At 36.5% G+C, this 12,317-nt stretch overlaps 1 protein-coding gene across 2 annotated transcripts in view; it reads right to left on the bottom strand.

The window, feature by feature from the left end:
- The window catches only part of Nox4 (NADPH oxidase 4), a 146,239-nt gene that overhangs the window by 70,672 nt on the left and 63,250 nt on the right, over nucleotides 1–12,317 (bottom strand). For both annotated transcript variants that reach the window (XM_085841544.1, XM_021166295.3), the window contains exons 7-9: nucleotides 7,994–8,066; nucleotides 4,591–4,671; nucleotides 206–422 (exon numbers count right to left, since the gene is read on the bottom strand). In XM_085841544.1, coding sequence (XP_085697670.1) covers nucleotides 206–422; nucleotides 4,591–4,671; nucleotides 7,994–8,066 — 371 coding nt within the window. The remainder of the gene's footprint in view (nucleotides 1–205; nucleotides 423–4,590; nucleotides 4,672–7,993; nucleotides 8,067–12,317) is intronic.

The following is a 12,317-nucleotide window of genomic DNA, read 5'->3' on the forward strand; positions in this document are numbered from 1 at the left end:
CTTTTGTCTTGGAGTATTAGATACCTGTCTCTCTCACTCACACACACACAAACACACTAAAAAAAAATAGTACTCTGCTGTCTAAACATCCTGAAATAACCTCTTGTACCTGAAAACACAGATTGAAAGACATATTTGAATTCAATGTCAGACAGTCACATGAAACCACAGACTTGGCAGATCTCAAACACAGAATTAATCTGACCTGTGGGAAATGAGCTTGGAACTTGGGTTCTTCCAGGCAAATCTTCACAAGTGTTTTCTGGTAACGATCTTCTAATTTTGAAAACCCTCGAGGCAAAGATCCATGAAAATGTTCTGAGACATAATCTGGTATGGACATATTCTGGGATGATGTCTGGTTAAGACTAATGCAGCCAGGAGGGTGAGTGTCTAAATTTGTCTGATACTTCAACAAACCACTAAAGTTAAATTAGATAAAAACAAGAAGATGGAAAAGAGACTGAGTTAAAAGATGGAATGGGTAAAGAGAAGCAGTTATTCGTTTTTTCCTGCTGACTTTTTATAGCATTTATACAAAGTATTTGTGTTATCTATTTCAGAAGAAATAAAATATCCTAAATTCTGTACTAAAGAATAGAGTAAACATGTTTAGTTTTCCAAACAAATGCTATGTCTGTGAGGTAGAAGAAAACAGATTCAAATTTCTTGTTGTGTTTTGAATAGGGCAAGCTTAACTTCTGTTAGGCATTCATGCATTAACTTACAAATTTTCACTTCAATAAACACTGTGAAAATAACTTTGCTATACATCTTCAAGCTTAAAAGAAAAACACAGGGATAATCTTTGATCAAGATAAGACTAGATTAAACAGACTTCATGGTTCATGGAGAGATAGTAAATGAAAATACCAGACATTAAATGTTTGTTGCTTATGTGAAAACAATTTTTACATACCTGTCAAGTCCTAAAGCTGTTTGTTTTTCAATCTCTCTGTAAATACATCCACACAAAAGCTTAAAAATGAGAAGTCTTTACAAAGGCATCTCATTGCTTCTTACTATATTTTAATTCCTGAATTCCTCCTTTGTTTGTTCGTTTCTTTGTTTCTTTGTTTGTTACTTTCTTTCCTTCTTCCTTCCTTCTTTCCTTCCTTCCTATATTTTATTTGTGTGTATGTGTTTGTGTGCCCATGTACACATTACATATGTGCATGCACATACATATATTATGAGGAGATTAGAGGACAACTGGCAAGATTTAGTATTTTTCTTCCACAATGTGAATTCTGGAGCTCAAACTCAAGGTGTCAGACTGGTTAACTTGAGCCTTTACCCATTGAACCAACTCACTGGCCCTGTGTAGTACCACTATATTCTCTGGCAAACCGTGAAAGGAATAAGAAGCAACTGTAGGCTTGCTGGGAACACTCAGTAAAATATATATTAGTGGGCTAATCTAGCTCAGTGAGAGAGTACTCACTTAGCATGGCAAATGCTTAAATCCTGGGGAATATAATTCCCAATACACACACATACAAACACACACACACAAGCATACACACACATTGAAGAAGATAAGCATTCAGGCAATATTAAATGATATGTTCCATGAGAAAAAATAAAATGATGATGTGTTTTGAAAATTACCACATAAGATATACATGAGAATATAATAGGGATGAAGTATCGAATCATAGACTTTTAAATCTCTGGGTAAAACTGTAATGAAATAAACTTGTGATATTAAAAGAAGAAACTGTGTGGTTATTAAGGTTTTGCCACATCAGAATGAGTATCTTTGTAATTAGGCATTTACTCCATAAAGATACAGGGATTCAAGCCAAACATACATTTGAAGTGAATGTATATATGATGGAGTCTGGAAAACCTAATTTAATCAACTGAGAATGTATACATGTATCAAAACTCATATCATTATTCATAAACATAAACAATTAGTATCAGTAATTTAAATATGCAGTGAAAATTTAAATATGAATATTATATGCCAAGATCAAAAAGGAGCTATACAAAATATATTTGAAAATTCTCTGGCTAAACAAAACCTTACAAAAATCACATGAAATAATCAACCTTTTTCCTGTAAACTTTATGTAAGCATAAAAGCCAGCCAAAAAAAATCTAATCACCGCATCTTTGAAGCCAAATATTTTCTAAAGTTTCTATTCAATGTGGATTCATCTATTCCCTGAATGGCTAGAATTCCTGTAAATAAAAATTTTTGTATTCGAAGATACCATCTACAGCTCTTTATTGATGTTTTTTTTTTTTTAACCTCAAATCAATTATATCCCAGGAGACTGTGATCCTACACTATATTGCTCCTCTCTCCCTTAAGTATTCAACACACTGATAGGCAAGGGAATGGGTACCCCGTAAGGAGAGATTGTTCCCATCAAGCCTACAGAATTCTATTAAGTAAAAATGTTAGCATGCATGCCTGAATTTTGCTTCGAACGACTCCATACCCATCTTATTAACAAAAGACTGGAACATGACATTATGAAGGAGTTTCAAGAATAAGAATTTGCATGATTTCCAATAATGGCATAAAAGAAAATTTACAATGACTTAACTACATACATACAATTGTTAGTTAAAAAAAAATAAAATAAACTTGAAAAGTTCCAAAATTTACCAGTAGTCATTTTCTTCTTCTCAGAAGCACAGTCTATGATATTTTAGTAAAGAATAAAGTCTGGGGTTTGGGAGATTGCTTAGTGGTTAAGAGCACTGACTTCTCTTCCAGAGGTCTTGAGTTCAATTGCCAGCAACCACATGGTGGCTCATAACCATCTGTAATGGGATCTGATGCCCTTATCTGGTGTGTCTGAAGAGACCAACAATGTTCTCACATACATAAAGTAAATAAATAAATCTTCAAAAAAAGGTCAATGGAAAAAAATACCTATGTAGTATATAATGCTTATTCACTGTGAGCATATGCAATAACATTTACTTCAGAATTATAGTCATTGCTTTCATTTCATTATTAATTAAGTTATAAAATAGAATTATATATATATTTAATTTTTTAGTAGCTATTATGTTGGTTATGTATATAAATTAAAATTACCATCTGCCTATGATATTTGTTCTGCAAAGGAGAGTTAATTTTAAATAGCTGTTTCTTAAGAAAAAAATGGGAAAAAAATCTTATTATCATCCTTCTCTAAAGTAACTAATTTTAGCCAGGTGCTAGGGTCTTTAATTTCAGCACTAGGGAGGTAGAGGCAGTGGACCTCTGAGAGTTCAATGCCAGTCTAAGAGAAAAAAGAAAAAAGAAAAAAATATGCTACAGTTTTAAATTGCAAAGGAACTTTTTTTCCAAACCATAAAGGCAAAATGAATCCTTTGTTATGCTAGTAAGTGAGGAGATGCTTCTCTTTTCTAATAGAAAGGGAAGACGTGGGGACAGAGACAAAGGGAGATAGTGACAAGTGGGTTATACTCCTGAGTCAGGCCAGATAAACTTTACAGAATATTACAATAACAAGTCAAATTCTAAGAAGCTCTCAAAAATGTTTGTGTGTGTGTATGACCTAGCAATAATAAAGACATTTTAACATGCCTATGTCTGAATCAAGTTTATACTGAGTAAACTTTGCCAAGTTGCTGAATCTTTCTCAACTTTAGAGTCTCACTTGTAGTTTTCAAAATATTATCTTCATAATGTCCTGGTCATTTCATGTCAGAAAATATTTGAAACAAGTTGAATTCATATTTGGCCTGTGGCAAGCAGTGGATAATTTTATTGTAAATTACTGATACCCTGAATAGACTCTGCTGATTCAGTATCTACTCAGTGACCACAGTTCTGAACTTACAAACTAGAAACTAGCCATTTGAAAAATAACACATGGTGTGCTGGTGACATAGCTGTTTCCAGAAGAAAAATGCAGAGCAAATTCACAGTACCCAGGCTTTTGTTGTAGCCCAAGGCTCCACAGAATGTACCTCCAGCATGGGAAATGAGCAGCTCCCAGTTCCATCTATTACTGCATTCTCCCTTATGAGCAGGAATGGCTAGACAGGGCCCATGATTATTATGAGTAGTCAAGTTGCTGATGTCTCACTTTTCTATGTTCAAACTGGGTTACCAGAGAAAACTACCAGCCCATTTGGAACAAAGCTGGTTAATATCCCTGTCATTACTAATGGTTACCAAAACTGAGGAGAGGAGGGAAATTTGACATGTACATGGGAATAAGTACATAATTTATATAATTTATCTAATACCTTGACAACTATTATACAAAACAATCTGAAGAAAGGACAATGGGTCTGTTTCTATAAATTCTTTTTCCCTAGAGAAACTCGAGGTGGGGTAAATGGGACCATGCCATTCATATTCCTAATTAATTCTATTTATGATTGTTGAAAAAATATCTAGACTACAACACAGTGATTAAACTAAAATGTCATCCTGAGACCAGATATCAGTTCTTGTAGATAGGATAATGTTTAAAGCAAAGGTATTCCTTGTGAGCCCTGGGCAGCTAACAAAATGCTGCCTCATGCAGAGAATCACACTTCCCACAAATGCCTCCCTTCAGTCATGTTTGACATGAGAATGTAGATGGTAGTTCAGACAGTTTTTCTTACCCTGAAACATGCAACAGCAGCAGCATGTAGAAGACAAAGAAGAGGTTGTGAGTATACCAGAAGATATCATAATTAGAAACTCTGAAAAATAAATCAGTTTGCATCAGTCCAGCTTTACATTCATCACATGAAAGAAACATGTACTTGGAAAATACACATCATATTTGAAAAACACTAATATAGTTGTCTAAGATTCATCAGTTGATATCAGGCTATTAACTTACTCTACAAGGTGCACTAAGAAAACTCATCATTTGAAAGTGATTCACACACACACACACACACACACACACACACACACATACAAACACTCCATGATGGAGTCTGATTTATAATGTTTTTGTCTTTTTCGATAGCATTTTGTTTTTCTTTGCTTGTTTTTTGAGATGGAGTCTCTATGTAACCGTGGAATTCACTCTGCAGACTAGCTTGTCCTGGTACTCACATAGATCCACCTGACTCTGCCTCCTGAGTGCTGGAATTAAGCATCCCAATCGATGGCAAGGACCACAATTCTCAGCTCATTCTTTTTTTTTTTTTCTTTTACTTTTATATTTTCAAGTGTTTTTCAAAGTAATGTTCTGATTTCAAAGGATTTTTTTTAAAAGTTCTAAAACAAAACCTCAAATGGAAAAAGATTAAATTATCATTAAAAGTCAGCAATTTCCTTCTGTTTTAGTTACTGCTTTAAGTCTCAGCCTTGAGTTTCTGCCCTGACTTTCTTTGACAACATAGTCTGATGTGGAATAGTAAACTGAAATAAATCTTTTTGTCCCCAAATCATTTTTTATTATGCTCTTTCATTACAACAATAGAAAGCCCTTCTAAAACATAAATTAGTATCAGGAATGGGCTACTTCGGTGATAGACCTGAGCATGTTCTGGAGTTGAAGCTATTGTGGAAGGAGTGGAACTTTGTGATAGAAAACTATTGAATGTTCTGAGTATGCTGGGCTATTTTGGGAATTTAGAAGATGCTAGAGATTGTGCAGATAATGATGACTTGACCTGAAGTTTAAGAGGGAAGTTGACAATTTCTTAAAGACTCTCTGTGATGCTCAATAAGTTGGACTAAGAACATACACTTCTGCTCACCAGAAGATAAAGAATTGGCCTTGAATAAGAAGAGACCAACATAACTGAAAAGAAAACTTCTGGGAAGTGTTTCTTCAGGGTCACAACTCAAAAGCTATGCTCCAAAGGTACTGAAGTTCAGGCTAGCAGCCAGATTTGGAAATGTGTAAGAGTTTGTCTGATCATACTAATCTTGAAATCATGAAGGAGTCATGGAGGTCGTGGCACTGTGAGAGGCCAAAAAAAAAAAAAAAAAAAAAAAAATCCATTGGTGATGAAAAGGCCTCCATTTCAGTAGAAGCTCCAGGATTGGAGAAGTCATGGAAAGAATATCAGGCTTGATTCATGTGGCAATATCAGTCCCTCATTAGAGCCCAGAGGAGGATACTGGTTAAGGTGCAGCACAGTTTGAGCATAAATTCCAGCATTTTGGAAATGTTAGTCACATGAGAAGACCTCCAGGGAGGTGTGGCAGCTAGCCTGCAACTATAAGACAAGTTATATGTACTGTAGATGGCAGAACCAGAGAAGTGGATCTGCATAAGCCCTTTGAGGTCCAGAAAATCATGAGTCAAGAAGCATGACACAGAGCATTACACTGTTCAATTTTGGTTTTGCTTTAATTTGAATTGTGCACAGGCTCATCTTTTTGAAATAAGAAGTATGTAACTTATTTTTGATTATTGGGAAAACATAATTAAGGACTTTAGAATTTAGAGATACTCTTAATGTTTTAAAGAGACTCAATTTATAAAGACAAGGACTTTTAAAAGTTGAAACCTGTTTTATGTTGAAATATTGATATCAAGAGGAGATCTTAGGAATAAATAAGAAAGGAAAGTAATATGTTGTCCAATATATTGATGTGTCCAGTTGACAAGGGGATCAATTCTTCTAGCTGATCATCAGTAAAGAGAAAGATAAAATGTGCCTACATGGAAAATATTTAAAACTTCTATGTGAGACAGAGTGAGGCTGGTGGGACAGCACAGAATAAGCAAGAACATGAAGCCTGGTGTGTGAAACTAAGCACAGGATGACAGCACTAATCTTTTGTGATGAGTGGGCGTAGGTATGGTTATGAGTAGATGTACATAGAAATACAGCAAGAGAATCATTTGAAAATACTATTTTCCAATTATTTTCAAACCATATAAACATTTGTTTCTTCGTTATCTTTCATATCTCAGCCAAGGAAATACCTACAAAATTTTAAATTATAAGATTTTTTTTTTTTTTGCTTCAAGCAAAAAGTTTAATCTTATATGTGCGATACTTCTATTCCGAAATGGAATGTGTTCACCAGAAAAAACAAACAAGATATGAAAATGCTACGGACAATGCAAATATGAAATCTTTACTTGTTTATTTATTTGTTTGTTTATTTATTTATACACATTCACACATATACCTACAGATTGTGGTCAAGTATATATATATATATATATATATATATATATCCTATATCCTATACCCTATATCCTATATATAGGTATCTCCATCCTAGTCCTAGGATGGCAGATGTCACTATGCCTGACTCTCACATTGATACTACAGATTGATACCATTCTTGTGTGTGAGCAATTTCCCAACTGGGCATATCCCTAGCCCCATGAAAAGATTTTAACTGAAAAAAAAAAGTATGATTTGGAGTGTAGCTAAATATTTAAACAGGTGTCAAATTTGTTTTGAGGCTTTATTTAGAACACTATTTTATATTATAGTCAAAATAAAAAACTATCATCAGGTAATCAGCTGTAAAATATTTTTAAGGCATAAATTCCTCTCAAGGTCTGTGGGCACACAGTAAAATTCCAATTCACATCCAACAATGTTTTCTAAAAAAGATTCTGACATATTCTATATTTCCATTGGTATTCAGTAGAAATTTCCATATAGTACTCCTTATGACTAATAAAATGTAATTTTCAAAAACAGGTAATTGAGGGGTGGAGAGATGGCTCAGCTCTTAGGAGCATTGACTGGTCTTTCAGAGTTCCTGAGTTCAATTCCCAGCAACCACATGATGGCTCACAACCATTTGTAACGGGATCCGATGCCCTATTCTGTTGTGTCTGAAGACGGCTAGATGGCTAGAGTGTACTCTTATAAATAAATAAATATATCTTTTTAAAAACGTAAATTAAATATTGGAATGTTTCTATTTCAGCTGTGTTCAACCCAGAACAACCCACTCACCAAGGCACTGTTTAAATACTTTAATCATTCAAGACTTTTCACATATGTAGGAAAGTGAAAATAAGTGGAAAATCTGGACAACCTGGACAGATGAATAAAAAATAGTCTCAGTCGTCAGTCTGACCCTTACCTTATTGCATAGGTAGAAGCTGTAACCATGAGGAACAATACCACCACCATGCAGACACCCGTCAGACCAGGAACTGTAAGAACATTTACAAGTACATTTTAACTTAATTCATACTGGAAGAAAATTATTACCTTAACGTCTAAAGTATAGTACACTATTCAGCAGAAAACAAATTCAGATTTTATTTCTCTGTGTGTACAACTCCTCAGACAAACTGTTAGAAAACCAGCACAGACTCAAGTATTCCGGCTTTCCAACAAGTCTGGTTCCTTTGCTCCTGGCGCAGAGGCATCTATTCTTACATTGCCAAGTGCTCTATTCATAATGGTGAAAGCATGGAGGGTCTTGTTTAAGGTGTCATATTGTTGAGGTTTTAAGTGGGGGAGTTTCCATGTTATATGTAGAAGACACTATCTTGAAAGAGATGTTCTAGCCTTCTGGCTCTTATAATCTTTCTTTATCTATTATAATATTATCTATTATAATCCATTATCTATAATATTCCCTCTCTGTGATGCTATTTGAAGAAAGCTTGTAGATACATTTTCTCTTCATATCCACAGCATTCTAGGGTCTAAGACATAGCTCAGCAGGTAAAAGTGTTTTCAAAGAAGCATGAGAACTTGAATTTTGTCCAAGTATTTCACATGGTGAAAGTAGAAAAGCCAGTCCAGCAAGTTGTTCCCTGACCTACTCCCCATACACAGAAACACTATCACACACACACACATTATAAAATGTAAAACCAGTGGTTTGATATAGTATAAAATTTATTTAAATAAATAGGAAAACTTGCACAGATGTTTAAATTAATGATCATTTTTTACAGCTACAAATTTAGCATTAGACCATACACCATGTTCAGAATCACAAGATGACATGATATCTAAGGTAAAATGTAAATAGTTCCCTTACAATGATATTACTATAAAATTAATTTCTCTGCATATATGGAGAGAGAGAGAGAGAGAGAGAGAGAGAGAGAGAGAGAGAGAGAGAGAGAATTTCACTGTAGAACAGATCTGACTGTCCTTGAACTTGCTTTGAAGATCAAGCTGGCCTCAAACTCACAGAAAATCAGTCTGCCTCTGCCTCTTGAGTATAGGATTAAAGGTATTCATTATCATGTTCTGCTGGTGTTATAGATATAGTAATCAATCCTAAATTACCCATCTGGGTGACTGAAATTGGGCTAAAAGAAGACTTATTCAACAAATTCAATTTGGAGAAATATATAAACTTCCCACTTCTCTGTTTGTTTGGGCATCACCTATGGAACATTAATACTTTCACTGACATATGACCACTAAAGAAACAACCAGTCCTGGGTCAGTTTAGGGACAGTGCTTGTATGTATTATTCAGATAGCAAAGTGATTAGAGCAAATGGACAATAATAATAATAGACTACTCACTATGGTAGAAACAAATTTCCCTTCACATGGACTTAGTGCCATCAGGAATCATTCCCTTGCCTAATATTCTTAATACAAATTATGTCTTCTGGGCCATTTTTCCCTATGGTTTTTATTTCACAGCAGTTTTTTTTTTCTATTTCCTCTAGGTGATTGCTTCCCTACCACATGGGAAGAAATCAACCCACCTCACACTCAAGGACAGACAAGAGACTATTTAAAATCAGCCTCCCTACAGCATGGCCTGGCTCCCAAATATTTACTCAAAGAAACAAGCATATAGCAACACAAATACTCTTTTCAGAATATTTACATCTGTTTTTAATGGTTGTGGAACACAAATGCTCATACTAACATCAACAGACAAGCAGAGAAACAACTGTATTGTTATACATATCTAAAAAGTCAATGAACAATAAAGTAGGAAATACTGGAATATTAAGCATCAGTATAGACGAATCTTCCAAATGACTAGACTTGAGTAAAAGAAGATAAATTGTTTCACCTTGTAAAAAGTAGAAATGTGCTGATTAATATGCACAGAAAAATTTAGAAAATTTAGAAAAGCAACTGTGGGTCCAGCAGGGCCAGACTGGGTAGAAACAGTCCCCGCTTGCTCTTGCACAGCCTGAGTTATTACTTCAAGGCGGAGAAATGAGAGAGATGGAGAAGTGGAATGGTGAGAGCACTGGGTAGAGTTGCTGAACTGTTGACAGGGAGAGAGAGAGGGGGCTGAGATTGATGGCCAATCATGTGAGGTCTATGGAATGGTGTGAACCATGCCAGAGCTTAAGCACATGCAGATTTTGCCTAGGAACAAGCTGCCACAGAGGGCCATGTCTGGGTCCATGGTCTTTTTATTATTTTATTATTATTATTATTATTATTATTAGATATTTTCTTTATTTACACTTCAAATGCTATCCTGAAAGTTCCCTGTACCCTCCCCCTGCCCTGCTCCCCTACCCACCCACTCCCACTTCTGCTACATATGCAGCTAGAGACACGAGCTCTGGGGGGGGGGGTACTGTTTAGTTCATATTGTTGTTCCTCCTATTAGGGATGCAGACCCCTTCAGCTCCTTGGGTACTTTCTCTAACTCCTCCATTGGAGGCCCTGTGTTCCATCCAATAAATGACTGTGAGCATCCACTTCTGTATTTGCCAGGCACTGGCATAGTCTCACAGGAGTCAGCTATATCAGGGTCCTTTAAGCGAAATCTTGCTGGCATATGTATTAGTGTCTAGGTTTGGTGGCTGATTATGGGATGGATCTCCGGGCGGGGTAGACTCTGGATGGTCCATCCTTTTGCCATGGTATTAATGCTACAAGGTCTGTGTTGGTGCTCATGGCCTGTGTTATTCCCAAACGTCATATGAATGTTCATGGTCTCTTTGTCCTGCAGCCTTCAACCATGTTGATCTCTGTCGTCAATGCTGCCACCTGGGGCCATAGTGATGACCACAACCTATGATGCAGCTGGGAGCCATGTCTCCATCCGAGGTCTTACTGAAGCCAAGTCTGTGGCCCATGTAAGCAACAAATTCCCGTGTGGTAGTTTGAGTATGCCTAGCCCAGGGAGAGGCACTATTTGGAGATGTGGCCTTGTTGGAGTAGGTGGGCTTAGGCATTAAGACCCTCATCCTAGCTGCCTGGAAGCTAGTCTTCTCCTAGCTGGCTTCAGAACAAGAGGTGGAACTCTCAGCCCCTCCAGCCCTATGTGTGCCATGCTCCCACCCTGATAATAATGCACAAAACCTCTGAACCTGTAAACCAGCTCTAATTAAATGCTGTCCTTTATAAGAGTTGCATTGATCTTGGTGTCTATTCACAGCAGTAAAACCTAACTAAGACAGGCTCTGTTCTATGCTGTGGTGGGATGCCATGTTGATATCCATGTTAGCAGTTGTACTGGGGGACCTTATCTGTGGTCCAACTACAGCAAGGAGTTTTGTTCATTGCATGTGCTGATGCCAGAAACCATCATGTGGAAAATCATGATCTATACTCTCACAGACCATAAAGAGCAAACAAACTGCATAGGTAGTGTTATCCATAATTACAGACAGACAGTTGAGAGAGAGGAATACGCAAAACTCTGTAACAAACTCTATCTCTATTCCACCCATAGAACACAGAAAGAAAAGAAAATGAAGGAAGAAAGAGAGGGAAAAAGGGAGAGAGGAAGGGAGAGAGATGGAGAGGTATGTGGCATGGAACATTGCGGGCTTGACTCTTGTCACTGGAAGATGAAAGAGAAGCCAAGACCTCTGAGCCAAAGTTCAAAATGGTTTGACATTATGGTCTTGTAGTCATTCCTTTGGCAAAATCAAATCTTGCTGAATTTGGTCTGTATACCACAGGGAATAAATTTAATGAATGTTAATTCCTTTGATGAAATATTTTTATCTAATTTTTTTTGCATTTTTTATATATACAAATTATTTTCACTGTTTCTTTTAATGCAGCATACAACACATTGGGTTTCTTTATGACATTTTTATTCATACTTTGTTCCTGTCAAGTCTCCTCCCGGTTTTGCTCCTGCTGTTCCCTTCCTCCAGGTCTCTTAACCTCACCCAGACCATCCCTTCTGCTTGCATGTCACACACCTCAGACTATTCTCCTTTCCTCATTTCACCCATTATGGTTCCAATCCTCTCTCCATGACTCCATATTTGGTTTCCTGGTCTATATCCACACACCTCAACACACACATACACACACACACAGATGCATACGTACACATAAAAATTAAAGTAGAGCCGGGTGGTGGTGGCGCACACCTTTAATCCCAGCACTTGGGAGGCAGAGGCAGGTGGATTTCTGAGTTCAAGGCCAGCCTGGACTACAAAGTGAGTTCCAGGACTCCCAGGGCTATACAGAGAAACCTTGTCTCGAAAAACCAAA

This window comes from Mus caroli, unplaced genomic scaffold (assembly GCF_978045245.1).
Source record: "Mus caroli unplaced genomic scaffold, Mus_caroli_1 scaffold_8, whole genome shotgun sequence".
NCBI lineage: Eukaryota > Metazoa > Chordata > Mammalia > Rodentia > Muridae > Mus > Mus caroli.